At 47.7% G+C, this 25,456-nt stretch overlaps 1 protein-coding gene across 11 annotated transcripts in view; it reads right to left on the bottom strand.

Moving 5' to 3' along the window:
• Positions 1 to 5,134: 5,134 nt before the first annotated feature.
• The window catches only part of DLG3 (discs large MAGUK scaffold protein 3), a 699,019-nt gene continuing 678,697 nt past the window's right edge, over positions 5,135 to 25,456 (bottom strand). For 10 of the 11 annotated variants that reach the window (XM_063937111.1, XM_063937110.1, XM_063937115.1 and 7 more), the window contains one exon: positions 5,135 to 7,931. In XM_063937111.1, coding sequence (XP_063793181.1) covers positions 7,825 to 7,931 — 107 coding nt within the window. In that variant the 3' untranslated portion in view covers positions 5,135 to 7,824. The remainder of the gene's footprint in view (positions 7,932 to 25,456) is intronic. The other variant, XR_010183050.1, reaches the window with a different exon arrangement.

Here is a 25,456-nt window from a genome sequence, read left to right as displayed (position 1 = left end):
TGTGGCAGGCCTGCCACAGAATGTGCAAGCTGAATTGTATTACACATCCAACTAGCAAAAGTCTGCTTAAAAGCAAGAGCACCCAGTTTGTTGGGTGCATACAGGATAACAGCAAGTCAGTTTTCCTGACTCCAGCCGTCCTGGAACCTATATTTTCAGGGCCCTGACCACATCTAGCAACTTGGAGTCCTCCAAGTCCCTAGTAGGCGCAAGACACCACAATAAGCTGGTTCAGGTGAAACACTGACACCACCTTAGGGAGAGAACTGGGGACGAGTCCGCAGCTCTGCCCTGTCCGAATGGACAAACAGATATGGGCTTTTTTGAGAAAAAAACCACCAATTTGACACTCGCCTGGTCCAGGCCAGGTCCAAGAGCATGTTCACTTTTCATGTGAGATGCTTCAAATCCACAGATTTGACTGGTTTTAAACCAATGTGTTTTGAGGAATCCCAGAACTACGTTGAGATCCCACAGTGCCACTGGAGGCACAAAAGGGGGTTGTATATGCAATACTCCCTTGACAAACTTCTGGACTTCAGGAACTGAAGCCAATTCTTTCTGGAAGAAAAATCGACAGGGCCGAAATTTGAACCTTAATGGACCCCAATTTGAGGCCCATAGACACTCCTGTTTGCAAGAAATGCAGGAATCGACCGAGTTGAAATTTCTTCGTGGGGCCTTCCTGGCCTCACACCACGCAACATATTTTCGCCACATGTGGTGATAATGTTGTGCGGTCACCTCCTTTCTGGCTTTGACCAGGGTAGGAATGACCTCTTCCTGAATGCCTTTTCCCTTAGGATCCGGCGTTCCACCGCCATGCCGTCAAACGCAGCTGCGGTAAGTCTTGGAACAGACATGGTACTTGCTGAAACAAGTCCCTTCTTAGCGGCAGAGGCCATAAGTCCTCTGTGAGCATCTCTTGAAGTTCCGGGTACCAAGTCCTTCTTGGCCAATCCGGAGCCATGAGTATAGTTCTTACTCCTCTACGTCTTATAATTCTCAGTACCTTAGGTATGAAAAGCAGAGGATGGAACACATACACCGACTGGTACACCCACGGTGTTACCAGAACGTCCACAGCTATTGCCTGAGGGTCTCTTAACCTGGCGCAATACCTGTCCCGTTTTTTGTTCAGACGGGACGCCATCATGTCCACCTTTGGTAATTCCCAACGGTTTACAATTATGTGGAAAACTTCCCCATGAAGTTCCCACTCTGCCGGGTGGAGGTCGTGCCTACTGAGGAAGTCTGCTTCCCAGTTTCCATTCCCGGAATGAAACACTGCTGACAGTGCTATCACATGATTTTCCGCCCAGCGAAAAGTCCTTGCAGTTTTTGCCACTGCCCTCCTGCTTCTTGTGCCGCCCTGTCTATTTACGTGGGCGACTGCCGTGATGTTTTATCCCACTGGATCAATACCGGCTGACCTTGAAGCAGAGGTCTTGCTACGCTTAGAGCATTATAAATTTACCCTTAGCTATATTTATGTGGAGAAAAATCTCCAGACTTGATCACACTCCCTGGAAATTTTTTTCCTTGTGTGACTGCTCCCCAGCCTCTCGGGCTGGCCTCCGTGGTCACCAACATCCAAAACTGAATGCCGAATCTGCGGCCCTCTAGAAGATGAGCACTCTGTAACCACCACAGGAGAGACACCCTTGTTCTTGGATATAGGGTTATCCGCTGATGCATCTGAAGATGCGATCCGGACCATTTGTCCAGCAGATCCCACTGAAAAGTTCTTGCATGAAATCTGCCGACTGGAATTGCTTCGAAGGAAGTCACCATTTTTTTTTTTACCATGGCCCTTGTGCAATGATGCACTGATTTTAGGAGGTTCCTGACTAGCTCGGATAACTCCCTGGCTTTCTCTTCCGGGAGAAACACCTTTTTCTGGACTGTGTCCAGAATCATCCCTAAGCACAGGAGACTTGTTGTCGGGATCAGCTGCGATTTTGGAATATTTAGAATCCACCCCTGCTGTTGTAACAGTATCCGAGATAGTGCTACTCCGACCTCCAACTGTTCCCTGGACTTTGCCCTTATCAGGAGATCGTCCAAGTAAGGGATAATTAAGACGCCTTTTCTTCGAAGAAGAACCATCATTTCGGCCATTACCTTGGTAAAGACCCGGGGTGCCGTAGACAATCCAAACGGCAGCGTCTGAAACTGATAGTGACAGTTCTGTACCACGAACCTGAGGTACCCTTAGTGATAAGGGCAAATTTGGGACATGGAGGTAAGCATCCCTGATGTCTCGGGACACCAGATAGTCCCCTTCTTCCCGGTTCTTTATCACTGCTCTGAATGACTCCATCTTGATTTGAACCTTTGTAAGTGTTCATATTTTTTTAGATTTAGAATAGGTCTCACCTAGCCTTCTGGCTTCAGTACCACAATATAGTGTGGAATAATACCCCCTTTTCTTGTTGTAGGAGGGGTAATTTAATTATCACCTGCTGGGAATACAGCTCGTGAATTTTTTTTTTTTTTTTTTTTTCCATACTGCCTCCTTGTCGGAGGGAGACCTTGGTAAAGCAGACTTCAGGAGCCTGCGCAGGGGAAACGTCTCGACATTCCAAACTGTACCCCTGGGATACTACTTGTAGGATCCAGGGGTCCTGTACGGTCTCAGCGTCATGCTGAGAGCTTGTCAGAAGCGGTGGAACGCTTCTGTTCCTGGGAATGGGCTGCCTGCTGCAGTCTTCTTCCCTTTCCTCTATCCCTGGGCAGATATGACTCTTATAGGGACGAAAGGACTGAAGCTGAAAAGACGGTGTCTTTTTCTGCAGAGATGTGACTTAGGGTAAAAACGGTGGATTTTCCAGCAGTTGCCGTGGCCACCAGGTCCGATGGACCGACCCCAAATAACTCCTCTTCCTTTATACGGCAATACACCTTTGTGCCGTTTGGAATCTGCATCACCTGACCACTGTCGTGTCCATAAACATCTTCTGGCAGATATGGACATCGCACTTACTCTTGATGCCAGAGTGCAAATATCCCTCTGTGCATCTCGCATATATAGAAATACATCCTTTAAATGCTCTATAGTCAATAAAATACTGTCCCTGTCAAGGGTATCAATATTTTTAGTCAGGGAATCCGACCAAGCCACCCCAGCTCTGCACATCCAGGCTGAGGCGATCGCTGGTCGCAGTATAACACCAGTATGTGTGTATATACTTTTTATGATATTTTTCCAGCCTCCTGTCAGCTGGCTCCTTGAGGACGGCCCTATCTATAGACGGTACCGCCACTTGTTCTGATAAGCGTGAGCGCCTTATCCACCCTAAGGGGTGTTTCCCAACGCGCCCTAACTTCTGGCGGGAAAGGGTATACCGCCCATATTTTCTATCGGGGGGAACCCACGTATCATCACACACTTCATTTAATTTATCTGATTCAGGAAAAACTACGGTAGTTTTTTCACATCCCACATAATACCCTCTTTTGTGGTACTTGTAGTATCAGAAATATGTAACACCTCCTTCATTGCCCTTAACGTGTGGCCCTAATAAGGAATACGTTTGTTTATTCACCGTCGACACTGTATTCAGTGTCCCTGTCTGTGTCGACCGACTAAAGTAAACGGGCGTTTTAAAACCCCTGACGGTGTTTTTGAGACGTCTGGACCGGTACTAATTGTTTGTCGGCCGTCTCATGTCGTCAACCGACCTTGGCGCGTGTTGACATTATCACGTAATTCCCTAAATAAGCCATCCATTCCGGTGTCGACTCCCTAGAGAGTGACATCACCATTACAGGCAATTGCTCCGCCTCCTCACCAACATCGTCCTCATACATGTCGACACACACGTACCGACACACAGCACACACACAGGGAATGCTCTGATAGAGGACAGGACCTACTAGCCCTTTGGAGAGACAGAGGGAGAGTTTGCCAGCACACACCAAAAACGCTATAATTATATAGGGACAACCTTATATAAGTGTTTTCCCTTATAGCATCTTTTTTATATATTTCTAACGCCAAATTAGTGCCCCCCCTCTCTGTTTTAACCCTGTTTCTGTAGTGCAGTGCAGGGGAGAGCCTGGAAGCCTTCCCTCCAGCCTTTCTGTGAGGGAAAATGGCGCTGTGTGCTGAGGAGATAGGCCCCGCCCCTTTTTCGGCGGCCTCGTCTCCCGCTCTTAACGGATTCTGGCAGGGGTTAAATATCTCCATATAGCCCCCGGAGGCTATATGTGAGGTATTTTTAGCCAAAAAAGGTTTTCATTTGCCTCCCAGGGCGCCCCCCTCCCAGCGCCCTGCACCCTCAGTGACTGCCGTGTGAAGTGTGCTGAGAGGAAAATGGCGCACAGCTGCAGTGCTGTGCGCTACCTTAAGAAGACTGAGGAGTCTTCTGCCGCCGATTCTGGACCTCTTCTCGTTTCAGCATCTGCAAGGGGGCCGGCGGCGAGGCTCCGGTGACCATCCAGGCTGTACCTGTGATCATCCCTCTGGAGCTAATGTCCAGTAGCCAAGAAGCCAATCCATCCTGCACGCAGGTGAGTTCACTTCTTCTCCCCTAAGTCCCTCGTTGCAGTGATCCTGTTGCCAGCAGGACTCACTGTAAAATAAAAAACCTAAGCTAAACTTTTCTAAGCAGCTCTTTAGGAGAGCCACCTAGATTGCACCCTTCTCAGCCGGGCACAAAAATCTAACTGAGGCTTGGAGGAGGGTCATAGGGGGAGGAGCCAGTGCACACCACCTGATCCTAAAGCTTTACTTTTTGTGCCCTGTCTCCTGCGGAGCCGCTATTCCCCATGGTCCTTTCAGGAACCCCAGCATCCACTAGGACGATAGAGAAATTTGCACTCACTCCTTGCACTGTAACATGGTTTTTCCTGGTGCAGTCACTGCTTGCATCCTTGACCTGTCCTAAAGGGAGGGAAAGGTAAATTGTGGTAAAACATTCCTGCTTTAAAAGCCTGTAAAACATTACTAATTGGACATGAAATATAAGCAGATGTTTGTCCTTTCCAAAACTCTTCTTACTTTCATCCTTGATATTCTTGTGTCAGCTGCAATTAAATGGATCCCACCAATTACCTGAAAGAAATCTGTATGTGAGTTATAAACACAATCACACTGTGTGAAAGAAAATGTAGAGAAAAAGCCGACAAGTCATTGCAACTTCGTTTATTAAAAAATATATGTGCCTCCTGGGTTTATCAGCATCTCTTTAAACAATCAGATTCCATTTCATTTTCTGCTCTGCTGTAAATTACAATTGGGAGGGGAGAGGCAGGGACAAAGATATATATATATATAAAAAGGTATTATCACACATTGGTACCAGCCACCCCGCCTGCTGTTTATTCCATTACACAATTCGTACCATGACATGCCCTCTTCACATCCCATTCAAGCTGGTGGATAGCAAGCGGGTAGAAACAATTAAATAAAAGTAAAAATCAAGGAGGATAGGAAACGCTTTGCAAAATCCTCAATGTAGCAGCTGGGGAACAAATAAAAATAAATCACTTTAGAAATGTCACTAGTTTCCCCCCACTTCAAAGCTTCAACTTCCATTGTTCTCTAGCCACCATGATTCATCAAGCCACATCATTAGTAAGCAAATACATAGCCCTAAAAGTGAATGACCCCCCCACTTCAACCACTTGACAGTGCAGGACAAACTATGAATGCCAGCTGGTTACCAGCACACACTGGAGAGAAACGGAGGTACAGTGTCCTGCAGTGTCGGAACCAAGCCTGTGAGTGATCATACTCTGGAAATTGGACCCTGAGCGATGAGTTTCACACTGAGCATCAAGAAGGAATTTTTGGTTCACTTCTTCAGTCCGAGCAGTTCTCTAGCCACAAAAACATTTCACACCAAATATGGATCTTGGAACGGCAGTATCCATAAAAAAAACATCCATCTTGAGAGAACATGCACCCTGTTCAGATAACAATGTTACCTGTAGGAAAGTTGTGTTAAGGTGACATAACGCATGCGGACAGGTTTGTAGCCACTTCAGGCATAGCCGACAACCTTCATAGCATCTCTTACAGAACACTTGCTAAAATGGTCAGCGACATTGTGTGTAACATACATACAACATTCTAACAGTAGTATCCCTGTTCCTCAGTCATGTGCTGCCTGCAGCAGACCTACGGCGACTGCCCTACACCTCCACTGCCTGTTACTTCTACTAGAAATGAGACTGTTTTGAAACTCTAAACATTCCGATTTTACAAACACAGCAGCATGGAACATTGGAATTTTAGCTAAGAGTTTATTATCTGTGAACAGGTATGGAGCATAGGGGCTTATGGTCAATAAAAGGACCTCTATATTGCTCCAAAACCTTAGAATTAAGCCCTTCTGTCCTCATTCTTCCCAGGCTCAAAAATATCCAGGTTAAGGTTTTGTTTTTTTAATTAGCAGAACTGCAATCTAAAAATTAAAAGGATTCTAACGGAAATGAAAAATATGGATTTTATACCCGTTAATTTAAAAATAGAAGTTACCATGAAAAAAAATTCACACGGCAACACAACACAGCCTTAAAAAAATAAAAATCATCATCATCATGCAAACACACAAGAGTCAGATCCATTAAAACTCTGCTCCTGTCTCGCACTTTACTTTCTCTTTATCTTGGCTGCTTCTGTGGTCGGTCCTGGAACCTGACACCTCCTCTGGTCCTCAGCATGCCTCCGTGGTACTAAGAACAGTGCAAGCCCCAGAACAGAACTCCCACAAACCTACTTATTTGGAAAGTGTGAAAAGCTCTCCAACCATAAAACAAACTTAAGGGCATGGCTCAGACCTGTGCAAATAGGCCCGCATCACAACACTGCACCAAGGGAGGCGGCAGGCATTTAAGGAGTTACTAGCTATCACAGAGTACCATGTAGTAGCTTGTCAGAGGAGAAGTTTCTTCTAGAACAGCTAGACAAGGTTATAGTGTCCATTTAAAAAGTAAAGTTTGGCTCACGTCAGTTTTCTAAGCTTTTTCCGAAGAATTCCTACATGTAAAGGAAGATAGATTCCACTCGTCATCACATATAAAATCATCAATGTAAATTATGTCAGTCTTCCATAAGAGTCAGAGTACCGAGAACAAGCAGTAGAGGAAACTTTCCAACTAGACAAGCTGCAAAAAGGCAGCTAGACCCCACTCCATACGCTCCCAAATATTTGGTGCCAACTGGATCAACCACATATAGCAGACCTTACCCAGAGCAAGAATGGTAGCCATGGTGGGTAGACTGTATATAGTACCAGAGCAAAGCCCGAGCTCTGCCCATCACAGAAGAGAACTTTAAAAAAATCATTACAAACAATAGAATAGCAGGGACAAATATCCCATCACAGCCAAAATATATATATAATATATATATATATAATCATATATAAATTATATATACACACACGCACACACATTATATATATATATATATATATATATATATATATATATATATGTATATAAATATGCCTTCTTCCAATCCAGCAGAGGTGGGGGCTTATAGATAAAGGGTGGGTGTCTGGAGTTAGGAGGACGTGGCCTCTTCTGCTCTTTTCCCTTTTTTTTTTTTTTTTTGCATTTTGTAATCTAAATGTTCAAGTCTGTTCTTGCCCCATACAAGTGAGGGCAGGGATTCCTTGTTGACCCCACAAAAATTCCCCAAATGGTCAGTATAACTACACACAAGTTGCAGAGAAAAACTGGCGGAGTTCTGGGCACTCTCAGGACAAATCCATGTGTATGATGACAAATGCACATAGAACCCCACTCTGTCTCTCTGGGGGTACGGGTAGTGTTGGATCGTAGAGGGTAGACAGCAGTTCAGTAAAGTATTTAGAGTTTTTCAGGGGATGGCACCCAGATATGATGTCCAGAATGATCCTCAATTATCTGCTTGATCTTGTTATAAATTTCTTCCAGCGACTCACCCTGTACGATGGCTGTGGATAGAAGACTTTCATATAAGCATTTTTTTTTTTTGCAACAAAATATTACAAACGTTCATAAATCTCAAAACATGAAAAGAAACATCAGATGTCTTTTTTCACGTTCAATATCTATGTAACTACAAGTAACTTGTATCAGACCACTAAAATCTGAAAAGTTAAAGTCTTCCTAATTTTACAGCTGCGGTCTCTCAAACGTCAGCACAACTACCATACAATGGCATGAAGCACCTAAACATTTGCATCTTTCAGCAATGTACAAACTTTCAAGCAGTCAAGATACTGTATATAAAGAGTAATTTGTAACAATGAAAATTATATAAGAGAATGCATTCTAATACCTCCTCCCTTTGTTGCTTACTGCGGCTGTGCAAGTCACCTCCAAGTTTGAGGATCACTTTGGTTAATTTGTCAGCCTAAGCAGTGAACCCCTAATGCTGCACACAAAAAATCGAGGGATGTCTACCAAGCACCAGGATTTCTAAATATAGGCTGCAAAGTAAACTTTCTGTGACTGTATTTGCTGACGAACAGTTTTCTTTCAAAGGATGTAAACATGAGCAATAGTGGTACACGTCTCCATTATTCTAAATAATGTAACAAGACTACAACACAATATATGGAGTAGGGTAACCTGCACTGTGAAACAGCTTCTAAGGTAGAGGTATAAGTGTGGCAGATATGGTGCAGGTGCATGAGGCATGAAATGGGAAGCCAGGCTAAGTAAATCCCCATAAATCCTTGTCTCCATGTTTTATTTAGGTGTTTCTTTATATATATGCTATACAAAATATATGTACAGGCTGCTGTTATTGATGACCTGTAAGGTGCCAATATGCTCTGCAGCACTGGCCAGTGGGAAAAACAGGACAAATAAAACTGGGACATACAAGCACAAAGAAAATAAATAAATAAAAAAATAGAAATTTAATACCTATCGGTAGTTCCTTTTCTCGTAGTCCGTAGTGGATACTGGGGATCTGTACTTTAGTACTATGGGGTATAGATCGGGTCCACTGGAGCCTGGCACTTTAAAACCTTTAGTGTGTGTATGTGTGTGCTGGCTCCTCCTCTCTATGACCCTCTACCAGACTCAGTATAGGAAACTGTTCCCGAGGAGACGGACATACCACGAGAAGAAAAAAACAGTTACAACAGCGGTGGGGCACTAAGACTAAGCCAACACACAACCATAATTGAAAGGAGGGCGCAACACCAACCCAACCAAGATAGCAAAGCTATCCCAATAAACAGTACCGCAACATGGGCCAACCAAACACTTACTCTGGTAAGAAGGAATCGAAGCACTGAGGCGGGCGCCCAGAATCCACTACGGACTATGAGAAAAGGAATTACTGGTAGGTATTAAATTCCTATTTTCTCTTACGTCCTAGTGGATACTGGGGATCTGTACTTTAGTACCATGGGGAAGTCCCGAAGCTCCCAAACGGGTGGGAGAATGCTGAGACCCCTGTAACACCGCCTGACCAAACTGAAGGTCACCCTTGGCCAAGGTGTTGAACCGATAGAACTTAACAAAAAAGTGTTCGAACCAGACCAAGTGGCAGCTCGGCACAACTGTAAGGCCGAGACACCCCGGGCAGACGCCCAGGAAGAGACCACATATCTCGTTGAGTGGGTCTGAATAGACGTCGGCAAAGGCAGAGGCGCCGAAGTATAAGCTTGTTGAATGGTCAATATGAGCAAACGAGCAATTGATTGCTGAGGAGCCGGACAACCGATCTTGGTGGCATCATAAAGGACAAACAGCAAGTCAGACTTCCGATGATGAGCAGTCCATTTGACATAAATCTTCAGAGCCCTCACCACATCCAAGGACTCTGGACCAAAGTAAGCGTCAGACAACATCGGAACCACAATGGGTTGATTCACATGAAAAGCTGACACCACTATCTGCAAAAATGGAGGTCGGGTCCTGAGTTCCGCCCTGTCTTCATGAAAAATCAAATAAGGGCTCTTACAAGATAAGGCCCCAAATACAGATACACGTCTGGCAGACCCCAATGCTAGTAACATCACCGTCTTCCAGGTGAGAAATTTCAACTCCACCCTATGTAAAGGTTCAAACCAGTCCGATTGAAGAAAGGACAGAACCACATTGAGATCCCACGGAGCTGTGGGAGGTATGAAGGGCGGATGCATATGAAGAACAACTTTGAGGAAAGTTTGTACTTCCGGCAACATGGCAAGCTGTTTCTGGAAGAAAATAGAAAGCGCCGAAATCTGGACTTTGATGGAGCTTAAGCGTAGGCCCATATTCACACCCGCTTGCAAGAAAAGCAGAAAGAAACTCATTCTAAATTCCACGGGAGAAACCTTTCTACTTTCAGGAAACATACTTTTTCCAGATACGATGATAATGTTTAGACGTAATACTCTTCCTTGTCTGGACCATGGTGGAAATAACCCGGGAGGGAAGACCTTTTCTAGATAGAATTTCCCTCTCAACTTCCAAGCCGTCAAACGTAGCTGCGGTAAGTCTGGATAGACGAACGGCCCTTGTTGAAGATCCTTTTGAAGCGGCAGAGGCCAGGGATCCTCCAGAGCCATGGTTAGGAGGTCCAAAGAAAACGCCGTCGAGGCCAATCTGGGGCAATTAGAATTGCTTGAATGCTTTCCCTTCTTAGTCTTTTTAGAACACTTGGGATTAGCGGTAGAGGAGGGAACAGGTACACAAATGGGGTCGTCAGCACGTCTACTGCTACAGCTTGCAGACTCCTCGTTCTGGAACAGTAACAGCATAGCTTCTTGTTGAGACGAGAAGCCATCAGATCCATCTGCGGACAGACCCACCAGTGGATTAACGGTTGAAACACCTGGGAATGTAGGCCCCATTTCCCCGGATGGAGGTCGTGTCTGCTGAGGAAGTCCGCTTCCCAGTTGTCTACTCCTGGAATGAAACTGGCCGATATGGACCTTGTGTTGGCCTCCGCCCAGACCAGTATTCTTGACACTTCTCGCATCTCTGCTCTGCTTTTTGCTCCCCCTTGTGGAGTACATAAACAGACCTCTGTGGATTTGTCCGACTGGACCTAGATCGCCTTATCCTTCAGGAGATGGGAAGCTTGCAGAAGAGCATTGTAAATTGCCCTGAATTCCAGGATGTTTATCGGCAGAGCAGATTCCTGAACGGACCATAACCCCTTGGGTCACCGCTCCCCAACCCCGTAGGCTGGCATCTTGTCAGTAGAATCCACGAGTGGATATTGAAACTTCTGCCCTCTACCAGGTGAGGAATTTGAAGCCACCATAATAGAGAAATCCAGGCTATCGGAGATAGGGTCACTTCCTGATTCATATGAAGGTGAGAACCTGACCATTTGTCTAGCAGATCCAGTTGAAATGGCCGGGCATGAAACCTTCCGTACTGGATTGCCTCGTAAGCAGCCACCATCTTGCCAAGTAATCTGATGCAAAGATGTATGGACACCCTGCGAGGACTGAGCACCGAGCGGACCATAGCCTGGATAGTCAAAGCTTTGTCCATTGGGAGAAACACCTTTTGAGATACCGTATCCAGTATTATTCCCAGGAACTGAAGACGCTGGGTCGGTTCCAGGTGAGATTTCTGAAAATGTAGGATCCACCCATTATCCATGAGTAGGCAAATAGTCAGATCGATGCTGTGCAGTAGACGCTCCCTGGACACAGCCTTTATTAGGAGATCATCCAAATAAGATTTTAAACCTACCGGTAAATCTTTTTCTCGTAGTCCGTAGAGGATGCTAGGGACTCCGTAAGGACCATGGGGATAGACGGGCTCCGCAGGAGACATGGGAACTTTAAGAAAGACTTTGACTCTGGGTGTGCATTGGCTCCTCCATCTATGCCCCTCCTCCAGACCTCAGTTAGAGAAACTGTGCCCAGAGGAGACGGACAGTACGAGGAAAGGATTTTTGTTAATCCAAGGGCAAGATTCATACCAGCCCACACCATTCACACTGTATAACTTGTGATATACTAACCAGTTAACAGTATGAAAACAACATAGCATCAGTCCAAGACTGATGAAACTATAACATAACCCTTTAGTAAGCAAAACTATATACAAGTCTTGCAGAAGTACGAGGAAAGGATTTTCGTTAATCCAAGGGCAAGATTCATACCAGCCACACCAATCACACCGTATAACTTGTGATATACTATCTAGTTAACAGTATGAAAAAACAACATATCATCGGTCCAAAACCGATGAAACTACAACATAACCCTTATGTAAGCAATAACTATATACAAGTCTTGCAGAAGTAGTCCGCACTTGGGACGGGCGCCCAGCATCCACTACGGACTACGAGAAAAAGATTTACCAGTAGGTTTAAAATCTTATTTTCTCTAACGTCCTAGAGGATGCTGGGGACTCCGTAAGGACCATGGGGATTATACCAAAGCTCCCAAACAGGCGGGAGAGTGCGGATGACTCTGCAGCACCGATTGAGCAAACAGGAGGTCCTCCTCAGCCAGGGTATCAAACTTATAGAACTTTGCAAAGGTGTTTGACCCCGACCAAGTAGCTGCTCGGCACAGCTGTAGTGCCGAGACCCCTCGGGCAGCCGCCCAAGACGAGCCCACCTTCCTAGTGGAATGGGCCTTAACCGATTTTGGTAACGGCAATCCTGCCTGAATCGTGTTACAGATCCAGCGAAAAATAGTCTGCTTGGAAGCAGGGCCGCCAACCTTGTTGGCTGCATACAGGACAAACAGTGCTTCTGTTTTTCTGATCCTAGCCGTTCTGGCCACGTAAATTTTCAAAGCCCTAACCACATCCAGGGACTCGGAATCCTCCAAGTCACGTGTAGCCACAGGCACGACAATAGGTTGGTTCATATGAAAAGATGAGACCACCTTAGGTAGGAATTGAGGACGGGTCCGCAATTCCGCTCTATCCATATAGAAAACCAGACAGGAGCTTTTATGTGATAAAGCCGCCAATTCCGAAACTCGCCCAGCCGAAGCCAAGGCTAACAACATGACCACCTTCCAAGTGAGATATTTCAACTCCACTTTAAGTGGTTCAAACCAATGTGACTTAAGGAAACTTAACACCACGTTAAGGTCCCAAGGTGCCACCGGAGGTACAAAAGGAGGCTAAATATGCAGTACTCCCTTCACAAAAGTCTGTACTTCAGGTAAAGAGGCCAATTCCTTTTGAAAGAAAATGGATAAGGCCGAAATCTGAACTTTAATGGAGCTTAATTTTAGGCCCAAATTCACTCCAGTTTGTAGGAAGTGAAGAAAACGGCCTAGATGGAATTCTAGGAGCATTCCTGGCCTCACACCAAGAAACATATTTTCGCCATATTCGGTGATAATGTTTAGATGTCACGTCCTTCCTAGCCTTTATTAGCGTAGGAATAACCTCATCCGGAATACCTTTTTCCGCTAGGATCCGGCGTTCAACCGCCATGCCGTCAAATGCAGCCGCGGTAAGTCTTGGAACAGACAGGGACCTTGTTGTAACAGGTCCTGCCTTAGAGGAAGAGGCCACGGATCTTCTGTGAGCATTTCCTGCAGATCCGGATACCAGGTCCTTCGTGGCCAATCCGGAACAATGAGTATTGTTCTCACTCCTCTTTTTCTTATTATCCTCAACACCTTGGGTATGAGAGGAAGAGGAGGAAACACATAGACCGACTGGAACACCCACGGTGTCACTAGGGCGTCCACAGCTACCGCCTGAGGGTCTCTTGACCTGGCACAATACCTTTGTAGCTTTTTGTTGAGACGGGACGTCATCATGTCTATTTGGGGCAGTCCCCACCGACTTGCAATCTGCGCGAAGACTTCTTGATGAAGTCCCCACTCTCCCGGATGCAGGTCGTGTCTGCTGAGGAAGTCTGCTTCCCAGTTGTCCACTCCCGGAATGAACACTGCTGACAGAGCGCTTACATGATTCTCCGCCCAGCGAAGAATTCTGGTGGCTTCCGCCATTGCCAATCTGCTCCTTGTGCCGCCTTGGCGGTTTACATGAGCTACTGCGGTGACGTTGTCTGACTGGACCAGAACTGGTCGATCGCGAAGTAAGATCTCCGCTTGATGTAGGGCGTTGTATATGGCCCTTAGTGTCAGGATGTTGATGTGAAGACAAGTCTCTTGACTTGACCAAAGGCCTTGGAAATTTCCTCCCTGTGTGACTGCTACCCAACCTCGGAGGCTCGCGTTCGTGGTCACCAGGATCCAATCCTGAATGCCGAACCTGCAGCCCTCTAGAAGGTGAGCACTTTTCAGCAACCACAGGAGAGATACTCTGGCCCTGGGGGACAGGGTGATCCGCTGATGCATTTGCAGATGTGACCCGGACCATTTGTCCAATAGGTCCCATTGGAAGGTCCTTGCATGGAATCTGCCGTAGGGAATGGCTTCGTATGTCGCCACCATTTTCCCCAGGACTTGAGTGCAATGACGTATTGACACTTGTTTTGGCTTCAACAGGTTCATGACTAGAGTCACGAGTTCCTGCGCTTTTTCTGTCGGAAGAAAAACCCTCTTCTGGTCTGTGTCCAGAATCATTCCGCAAGAAGGGCAGACGAGTTGTAGGATTCAGCTGCGACTTTGGAATATTGATAATCCAGCCGTGTCGCTGTAACACATTCAGTGAAAGTAATACGCTGTTCAGCAACTTCTCCCGTGATCTCGCTTTTATGAGGAGATCGTCCAAGTACGGGATAATTGTGACACCCTGTTTTCGCTGGAGCACCGTCATTTCCGCCATTACCTTGGTGAAAATTCTCGGGGCCGTGGAAAGCCCAAACGGCAATGTCTGAAATTGGTAATGCCTGTACCGCAAATCTCAGGTACGCCTGTTGAGGAGGATATATGGGGACATGCAGGTATTCATCCTTTATGTCCAGAGATACCAACAAATCTCCCCCTTCCAGGCTGGCGATGACCGCCCTGAGCGATTCCATCTTGAACTTGAACAGTTTTAAGTAAAGGTTCAGGGATTTTAAATTCAAAATGGGTCTGACCGAACCGTCCGGTTTCGGAACCACAAAGTTGAGTTGAGTAGTACCTCTTCCCTCTTTGAAGCAGGGGATCCTCTACCACCACTTGTTGCAGGCACAATTTGTGAATTGCCTGTAAAACTATCTCCCTTTCCAGGGGTTGTTTCGGTAGGGCCGATTTGAAAAACCGGCGAGGAAGCACTTCTTCGAATTCTAGCTTGTAACCCTGGGAAACAATTTCTATTGCCCATGGATCCACCTGTGAGTGGACCCAGCCGTGGCTGAACAGTCGAAGACGTGCCCCCACAGGAACTGACTCCCTCAGGGGAGCCCCAGCGTCATGCGGTGGATTTAGCAGTGGCCGGGGAGGACTTCTGTTCCTGGGAACTAGCTGTGGTGTGCAGCTTTTTCCCTCTGCCCTTACCTCTGGCAAGAAAGGACGATCCACGTGCTCTCTTGCTTTTATTGGAACGAAAGGACTGCATTTGATAATGAGGCGCTTTCTTAGATTGTGAGGGAATATATGGCAAAAAATTTGATTTACCTGCCGTAGCCGTGGAGACGAGATCCGAGAGGCCCTCTCCGAACAATTCCTCACCCTTGTAAGGCAACAACTCCATATGCCTCTTTTAGTCGGCATCACCTCTCCATTGCATGTTCCACAGGACACGTCTAGCAGAAATCGACATAGCGTTGACTCTAGAACCCAGTAGACTAACGTCTCTTTGGACATGTCTTATACATATATATACATATAAGACAACATCTTTTACATATAAATATATATATATATATATATATATATATATATATATATATATTAGGGACAATAACATGGTATCCTTATCTAGGGTTTTAATCTCCGCTGATAAGGTATCTGTCTACGCTGCTACAGCGCTATAAACCCATGCCGACACAATCGCCGGTCTGAGTAGTGTACCAGAATGTGTGTAAATGGACTTCAAAGTACTGTTACTGCATGCTATTTGCAGGATCCCTGAGGATAGCTGTAAAGTCAGCGCTACCTTTTTGGGTAAACGTGTCAATGCCTTGTACACCCTAGGGGAAGATTCCCATCGTATCCTGGCCCCATTAGGGAAAGGATACTCCCTGAGAATTCTTTTTGGGAAGCTGCAGCTTCTTGTCTGGAGATTCCCGCTCTTTTTCTTCATGAGAGGAGGGAAATTTACCTCAGCTTTCTTCCCCTTAAACATGGGTACCCTCGTGTCAGGGACAGATGAGTCATCAGTGATATGCAAAACATCTTTTATTACAATAATCATATATTGAATACTTTTCTGCCAGTTTTGGCTGTACTTTGCATTATCGTAGTCGACACTGGAGTCAGACTCCGTGTCGATATCAGTGTCTATTATTTTGGATAGTGAGTGTTGTGAGACTCTGAAGGTCTCTGTGACATAGGGACAGACATGGGTAGATTCCCTGTCTGTTCTCTAATCTTTTGCGCAATAAATTTACCTCAGCACTTAATTCCACATATCCAGTCAGGTGTCGGCGTTGTCGACGGAGACACCACACACACACATTTGCTCCATCTCCTCCTTAGAAGAGCCTTTTACCTCAGACATGTCGACACACACGTACCGACACACCACACACTCAGGGAATGCTCTACTGAAGACAGTTCCCCCACAAGGCCCTTTGGAGAGACAGAGAGAGAGTATGCCAGCACACACCCCAGCGCAATATGACCCAGGAAAAACACAGCAATTTAATGTTTACCCCGTAGCGCTGTTATTATTATCTGCGCCGAATTATGTGCCCCCCCTCTTCTTTAAAACCCTCTCTTCTACCGTGGTATAAGCAGGGGAGAGTCCGGGGAGCTTCCTCTCAGCGGCGCTGTGGAGAAAAACATGGCGCTGGTGAGTGCTGAGGGAGAAGCCCCGCCCCCTCGGCGGCGGGCTTCAGTCCCGCTAAAAGTGTAAAATTGGCGGGGGCTCATGCATATATACAGTGTCCAGCTGTATATATGCTCTCTTTAGCCAAATAATAGGTTTATATTGTTGCCCAGGGCGCGCCCCCCCCCCCCCCCCCTGCGCCCTTACAGTGACTGCCGTTTGTGAGGTGTATGAGAGCAATGGCGCACAGTGCTGTGCGTTACCTCAGTGAAGATCAATGAAGTCTTCTGCCGCCTCTGAAGATCTTTTCCTCTCATACTCACCCGGCTTCTATCTTCCGGCTCTGTGAGGACGGCGGCGGCGCGGCTCCGGGACGAACTCCAGGGTGAGACCTGTGTTCTGACTCCCTCTGGAGCTAATGGTGTCCAGTAGCCTAAGAAACAGAGCCCTGAAACTCAGAGAAGTGGGTCTGTTTCTCTCTCCTAAGTCCCTCGATGCAGGGAGTCTGTTGCCAGGAGGCTCCCTGAAAATAAAAAACCTAACAAAAATGCTTTCTTACAGGAAACTCAGGAGAGCTCCTGAAATGCACCCAGCTCCACTGGGCACAGTATCAAACTGAGGTCTGGAGGAGGGGCATAGAGGGAGGAGCCAGTGCACACCCAGAGTCAAAGTCTTTCTTAAAGTGCCCATGTCTCCTGCGGAGCCCGTCTATCCCCATGGTCCTTACGGAGTCCCAGCATCCTCTAGGACTTTAGAGAAATTAACATTAGCACTTAAAACATTCCACATATCCATCCAGTCAGGTGTCGGCACTGCCGACGGAGACCTAACATTCATACACTCCCCCTCCTCCTCAGGTGAGCCTTCAATCTCAGACATGTCGACACACGCGTACCGACACACCACACACACACACAGGGAAGCTCTTTTCTGAAGACAGGTTCCCCACCAGGCCCTTTGGAGAGACAGAGAGAGAGTATGCCAGCACACACCCCAGCACCATATGACCCAGGAAAAAACACAGTATGTTTACCCAGTAGCGCTTTTGTTATGTATATGCGCCAATTATGTGCCCCCTCTCTACTTTAAAACCCTTCTTTCCCCGTGTGTTAAGCAGGGGAGAGTCCGGGGAGCTTCCTCTCAGCTGTGCTGTGGAGAAAAATGGCACTGGTGAGTGCTGAGGGAGAAGCCCCGCCCCCTCGGCGGCGGGCTTCTGTCCCGCTCAAATTTCTCAATAACATGGCGGGGGCTCTTTATATACATGTACAGTGCCCAGCTCTGCGAGGACGGCGGCGCGGCTCTGGGACGGACGGCTAGGGTGAGACCTGCGTACCGATCCCTCTGGAGCTAATGGTGTCCAGTAGCCTAAGAAACAGAGCCCTGAAACTCAGAGAAGTGGGTCTGTTTCTCTCTCCTCAGTCCCTCGATGCAGGGAGTCTGTTGCCAGCAGGCTCCCTGAACATAAAAACCTAACTAAAATGCTTTCTTCACAGGAAACTCAGGAGAGCTCCTGAAATGCACCCAGTCTCCACTGGGCACAGTATCAAACCGAGGTCTGGAGGAGGGGCATAGAGGGAGGAGCCAGTGCACACCCAGAGTCAAAGTCTTTCTTAAAGTGCCCATGTCTCCTGCGGAGCCCGTCTATCCCCATGGTCCTTACGGAGTCCCCAGCATCCTCTAGGACGTTAGAGAAAAGGGACTATGTTCACACCCATCCTGCACAGCTGCAGCATCATCTCCGCCATGACCTTGGTGAAGACCCTCGGAGCTGTGGATAATCCAAAGGGAAAGGCCTGAAACTGGAAATGGTCGTCCAAGATGCCGAACCCGAGGTAAGCCTGATGAGGGGGCCACATGGGAATGCATAGGTAAGCATTCTTGACATCCAGAGACACCAGGAACTCGCCCTCTTCCAGAACGGACACCACCACCCGCAGGGACTCCATCTTGAATTTGAACACCCTCAGATACGAGTTTAGAGACTACAGGTTCAAGATGGGGTGCACCGAACCGTCTGATTTGGGAACGACAAAAAGACTGGAGTAAAAACCCCGGTTGTGTAACGGAGGAGGTACAGGAACTACCACCCCTGTTTTCAAAAGTATTTGAATAGCCGCTTGCTAGGTAACTTTTGCTGCGGGTAAAGCTGGTAAACCCGACTTGAAATACCTGTGAGGAGGGAGTGCTTGAAATTCCAGCCAGTGTCAGTTGGAAATGAGGTCCCTCACCCAAGGATCCGGGCAGGACTCCACCCACACGTGGGCAAAGTGTTGCAGGCGAGCACCTACCTGAAAGTCTCCTTGTCGCTGGGGCCAACCATCACGCGGAAGGCTTAGCGGCAGGGGATCTGGTGGTCTGGTTCAGGGAGACAGCAGGTGCATGTTTACGGGACTTACCACAAGATCCTCTGGAAGCAGTGGAGACCCCTCAGCCCTGGCCTCTGAACCTTGCCACACGAAAGGACTGCAAGGAGGGTCCGTAGTAAGAATGGCTAGCAGGTGGCAGACAAGTGGTTCTTCCAAGCAAGTCTACCTATTTAATTTGTCCCCAAACAAGGCATCACCTTTAAAGGGAATATTTTCTACACCCTTTTTGGAATCAGCGTCCGCTGCCCACTGACGTAACCACAGAGCTCTGCGTGCTGAGACAGCCATCGCAGTAGTGCGGGCATTTATCTTACACAACTCCTTAATAGCCTCGCTCATAAAATTTGCAGCATCCTGTATATGTTGCAGCAGAGATACGACCTCATCCCGGGGTAGAGAGACTAAACCATCAATAACATTATCAGACCACTTTACCACAGCCCTGGTAAACTCCACCCGCAAACTATTGTGGAGTGCTGTGCGCGCCTGCTGCCGTATAATTTGCCTTGAGCGTTGTCTCAATTTTACGGTCAACTGGATCATTCAGGGATATAGCCCCAGGAACAGTCAGTACCAATTTCTTAAACAGTCTGGATACAGATGTATTGACCAACGGGGTTTTTTCCCAGACCTTCCTATCCTCAGCTGGAAGGGGAAAGGTAGATAAAAACCTCTGAGGAATTTGAAATTTTTTATCAGGGTTTCACCAAGCCTCCCTGGCCAGGGAGTTTAACTCTTTAGACACCGGAAAGGTAGCTGAACTCTTGGGTCTAACATTAAAAGTATAACTCCTCATCTGGCTCCGCCTCCTGATACGGTATGTGGAGGACCTCTCTTACAGCAATTTTGTGAGCCTCCACCGCAGGGGACAGGGAGCTATCATTATCCACATCTGGCTGATCAGAATCAGATTAGAAAAACCGTGGCAGTGAGCATTTATGTGAAGCCACTAGAGGAGGCTGAGAAGCCTTCTTAGAATCTGCTGATTTAGCCACACAATCAAAGGAGTGTTTTAACACCCGTCTCTCTCTTTAGCTGCAGCTAATTCAGAATTTACATTTTGAATCACGCTCTTAAAGCTATCTAACCAGTCAGGTGCTCATGAGCTGGGCCCCTGAGGAGATAAAGAACATTGCTCACACATGAGTGACCCCGCTGGAGACGGGGTAAAATTACAAGCAGCACACATAACCATGTCCACAGACATTATGCGGGAGAACTACAGCGCAGCTCCTTGACCAACACCCCACACAGACCCTAGAGAGCCCATGGGGTGACACTGAGGAGTGGACCCAGCACACAGCAGTACAATGTGTGGAAATAAGTGTATGTGATATAAGTGCAGCAGCGCTACACCTGACGTGCTCCCCCCTGTCTATGACCCCCTGGTACCAGTTTCAACAGTCTGTAACTGCGTGGGTCCTGGAGAAGCAGCATGCATGCAGCCTTGATGATCTGCAGCGCAGAAAATGGCGTCTTCCCGTCGCTGTCCCGCTCCAGGAAGCCCCGCCCCTTGCAATGGCGCGCGGTCCTCACAAAGATTATACTGGCCACAGTGGTAAAACACATGTGAAATGCATTAAACAGCCCATATAAAGTCTTAAAGACGGTGAGCACTGTGGGGCAACAGCACTGAGCCAGTTTGTCCGCGGCGGGCACCGCAGCTCCGAGCCCGTGACATGCTACCAAACTGCACCGGGGACCTACTAACCGGGGCCCCGGTGTAACACTCTAGGTCTTCAGCATCTGTTAGAGGATGGCGGCTAGCTGCTGGCGTGGGCACACACACTGACGATGAATGATCAGCACCTCAGGAGCTCAGTGATCTGACAGCTGGGATTACGAACCATTAACCCTCAGGAGGTTGGTTCGGTCCCCCCTCTAAGTCCCACAAAGCAGGTAGTCTGTCTGCCAAGCAGAGCTACCTGAAAATAATAAACTAAATTATAATTAAAATTAAAGACAAATCTCTGGAGCTCGAGAGAAGTGCACCCGGCTCCTCAGGCACATTTTTCTAACCTGAGTCTGGTAGGAGGGGCATAGATGGGAGGAGCCAGTACACATATACACACACCAAAAGTTTAAAAGTGCCAGGCTCCAGTGGACCCGATCTATACCCCATGGTACTAAAGTACAAGACCCCAGTATCCACTAGGATGTAAGAGAAAAAAAAATAAGATTTTACTCAACGGTAAATCTATTTCTCGTAGTCCGTAGTGGATGCTGGGGACTCCGTAAGGACCATGGGGAATAGACGGCCTCCGCAGGAGACTGGGCACTCTAAGAAAGAATTAGTACTAATGGTGTGCACTGGCTCCTCCCTCTATGCCCCTCCTCCAGACCTCAGTTAAGGAAACTGTGCCCGGAAGTGCTGACATTACAAGGAAAGGATTTTGGAATCCCGGGTAAGACTCATACCAGCCACACCAATCACACCGTACAACTCGTGATAACACATCCAGTTAACAGTATGAACAACAAACGAGCATCACTCAACGGATGCCAACATAACATAACCCTTTATTAAGCAATAACTATATACACGTATTGCAGAAAGTCCGCACTTGGGACGGGCGCCCAGCATCCACTACGGACTACGAGAAATAGATTTACCGGTGAGTAAAATCTTATTTTCTCTAACGTCCTAGTGGATGCTGGGGACTCCGTAAGGACCATGGGGATTATACCAAAGCTCCCAAACGGGCGGGAGAGTGCGGATGACTCTGCAGCACCGAATGGGCAAACACAAGGTCCTCCTCAGCCAGGGTATCAAACTTGTAGAATTTTGCAAAGGTGTTTGAACCCGACCAAGTAGCAGCTCGGCAAAGCTGTAATGCCGAGACCCCTCGGGCAGCCGCCCAAGAAGAGCCCACTTTCCTTGTGGAATGGGCTTTTACTGATTTTGGATGCGGCAAGCCAGCCGCAGAATGAGCCTGCTGGATCGTGTTACAGATCCAGCGAGCCATTGTCTGCTTTGAAGAAGGAGCACCCAGCTTGTTGGATGCATACAGGATCAACAGCGAGTCAGTTTTTCTGACTCCAGCCGTTCTAGCTACATAAATCTTCAAAGCCCTGACTACATCAAGCAACTTGGAATCCTCCAAGTCACGAGTAGCCGCAGGCACCACAATAGGTTGGTTCAAATGAAAGGATGACACCACCTTCGGCAGAAACTGCGGACGAGTCCGTAATTCTGCCCTGTCCATATGGAAAACCAGATAGGGGCTTTTACATGACAAAGCCGCCAATTCTGACACACGCCTAGCCGAAGCTAAGGCCAATAGCATGACGACTTTCCACGTGAGATACTTTAGCTGCACGGTCTTAAGTGGCTCAAACCAGTGGGATTTCAGGAAACCCAACACCACGTTGAGATCCCAAGGTGCCACTGGTGGCACAAAAGGGGGCTGAATATGTAGCACTCCCTTAACAAACGTCTGAACCTCAGGAAGAGAAGCCAGTTCTTTTTGAAAGAAAATGGATAGGGCTGAAATCTGGACCTTAATGGAACCCAATTTTAGGCCCAAATTCACTCCTGACTGTAGGAAGTGCAGGAACCGGCCCAGCTGGAATTCCTCTGTAGGGGCCTTCCTGGCCTCACACCAAGCAACATATTTTCGCCATATACGGTGATAGTGCTTTGCTGTCACGTCCTTCCTAGCCTTTATTAGCGTAGGAATAACTTCATCCGGAATGCCTTTTTATTCCGCTAGGATCTGGCGTTCAACCGCCATGCCGTCAAACACAGCCGCGGTAAGTCTTGGAACAGACAGGGTCCCTGTTGCAACAGGTCCTGTCTGAGAGGCAGAGGCTATGGGTCCTCTGTTAGCATTTCTTGCAGTTCCGGGTACCAAGTCCTTCTTGGCCAATCCGGAACAATGAGTATTGTTCTCACTCCTCTTTTCCGCACGATTCTCAGCACTTTGGGTATGAGAGGAAGAAAAGGAAACACATAGACCGACTGGAACACCCACGGTGTTACTAGTGCGTCCACCGCTATCGCCTGAGGGTCCCTTGACCTGGTGTAATACCTTTTTAGCTTTTTGTTGAGGCTGGACGCCATCATGTCCACCTGTGGCAGTTCCCATCGATTTGCAATCTGCGTGAAGACTTCTTGATGAAGTCCCCACTCTCCCGGGTGGAGGTCGTGCCTGCTGAGGAAGTCTGCTTCCCAGTTGTCCACTCCCGGAATGAACACTGCTGACAGTGCTTGCACGTGATTCTCCGCCCAACGAAGAATCCTGGTGGCTTCCGCCATTGCCACCCTGCTTCTTGTGCCGCCCTGGCAGTTTACATGGGCCACTGCGGTGATGTTGTCTGACTGAATCAGCACCGGTTGGTTTCGAAGCAGAGGCTCCGCTTGACTCAGGGCGTTGTATATGGCCCTTAGTTCCAGGATATTGATGTGCAGACAAGACTCCTGACTTGACCACAGCCCTTGGAAGTTTCTTCCCTGAGTGACTGCCCCCCATCCTCGGAGGCTTGCATCCGTGGTCACCAGGACCAAGTCCTGTATGCCGAACCTGCGGCCCTCGAGAAGGTGAGCACTCTGCAGCCACCACAGAAGAGACACCCTGGCCCTGGGGGATAGGGTGATCCGCCAATGCATCTGAAGATGCGATCCGGACCACTTGTCCAACAGATCCCACTGAAAGATCCTCGCATGGAACCTGCCGAAGGGAATGGCTTCGTATGACGCCACCATCTTTCCCAGGACTCGCGTGCAGTGATGCACCGACACCTGTTTTTGTTTTAGGAGGTCTCTGACCAGAGTCACGAGCTCCTGAGCCTTCTCCGCCGGGAGAAACACCTTCTTCTGGTCTGTGTCCAGAATCATGCCCAGGAAGGGCAGACGCGTCGTAGGAATCAGCTGCGACTTTGGAATATTCAGAGTCCAGCCGTGCTGTTGCAACACGTCCTGAGAGTGTGCTACGCTGATCAGCAACTGCTCCCTGTACCTCGCCTTTATGAGGAGATCATCCAAGTATGGGATAATTGTAACTCCTTGCTTTCGAAGGAGCACCATCATTTCCGCCATTACCTTGGTAAATATTCTCGGTGCCGTGGACAGGCCAAACGGCAACGTCTGGAATTGGTAATGACAGTCCTGTACCACAAACCTGAGGTACTCCTGATGAGGTGGATAAATGGGGACATGCAAGTAAGCATCCTTGATGTCCAGAGACACCATAAAATCCCCCTCTTCCAGGCTTGCAATGACCGCTCTGAGCGATTCCATTTTGAACTTGAATTTCTTCAGATAAATGTTCAGGGATTTTAAATTCAAAATGGGTCTGACCGAACCGTCCGGTTTCGGTACCACAAACATTGTGGAATAGTAACCCCTTCCCTGTTGAAGGAGGGGAACCTTTACCACCACCTGCTGGAGATATAACTTGTGAATTGCCGCTAACACTACCTCTCTTTCCCTGGGGGAAGCTGGCCGGGCCGATTTTAGGTAACGGTGAGGGGGCATCACTTCGAATTCCAGCTTGTATCCCTGAGACACAATCTGTATAGCCCAGGGATCCACCTGTGAACGAACCCACTGGTGGCTGAAATTTCGGAGACGCGCCCCCACCGCTCCCGGCTCCACCTGTGGAGCCCCAGCGTCATGCGGTGGATTTAGTGGAAGCCAGGGAGGACTTCTGTTCCTGGGAACTAGCTGTATGGTGCAGCTTCTTTCCTCTACCCCTGCCTCTGGCAAGAAAGGATGTACCTCTGAATTTCTTGCTTTTTTGTGAACGAAAGGACTGCATTTGGTAATACAGTGCTTTCTTAGGCTGTGAGGGAATATATGGCAAAAAATTTGACTTCCCAGCCGTAGCTGTGGAAACTAGGTCCGAGAGACCGTCCCCAAACAATTCCTCACCGTTATAAGGTAAAACCTCCATGTGTTTTTTAGAGTCGGCATCACCTGTCCATTGCCGAGTCCACAGGACCTGTCCAGGGTATCTATTTCCTCAGATAGAGTATCTGTCCATGCTGCTACAGCACTACACATCCAGGCCGAAGCAATTGCTGGCCTCAGTAGAGTACCTGAATGTGCATAAACAGACTTTAGGATACCTTCCTGCTTCCTATCCACAGGATCCTTTAGGGCGGCCGTATCCTGTGACAGCAGGGCCACCTGCTTGGATAAGCGCGTCAACGCTTTGTCTACCCTAGGGGAGGATTCCCAGCGTATCCTGTCCGTTGGCGGGAAAGGATACGCCATAAGTAATCTTTTGAAAATCAGCACTTTCCTATCAGGAGAATCCCACGCTTTTTCACATAATTCATTTAATTCATGTGAAGGGGGAAAAGTCACCTCTTGCTTTTTCTCCCCAAAC

The sequence above is a fragment of the Pseudophryne corroboree genome, chromosome 8, assembly GCF_028390025.1.
Source record: "Pseudophryne corroboree isolate aPseCor3 chromosome 8, aPseCor3.hap2, whole genome shotgun sequence".
Lineage (NCBI taxonomy): Eukaryota > Metazoa > Chordata > Amphibia > Anura > Myobatrachidae > Pseudophryne > Pseudophryne corroboree.
Note: the sequence above shows the minus strand (reverse complement) of the source record. Positions and strands in the feature narration are given on the sequence as shown.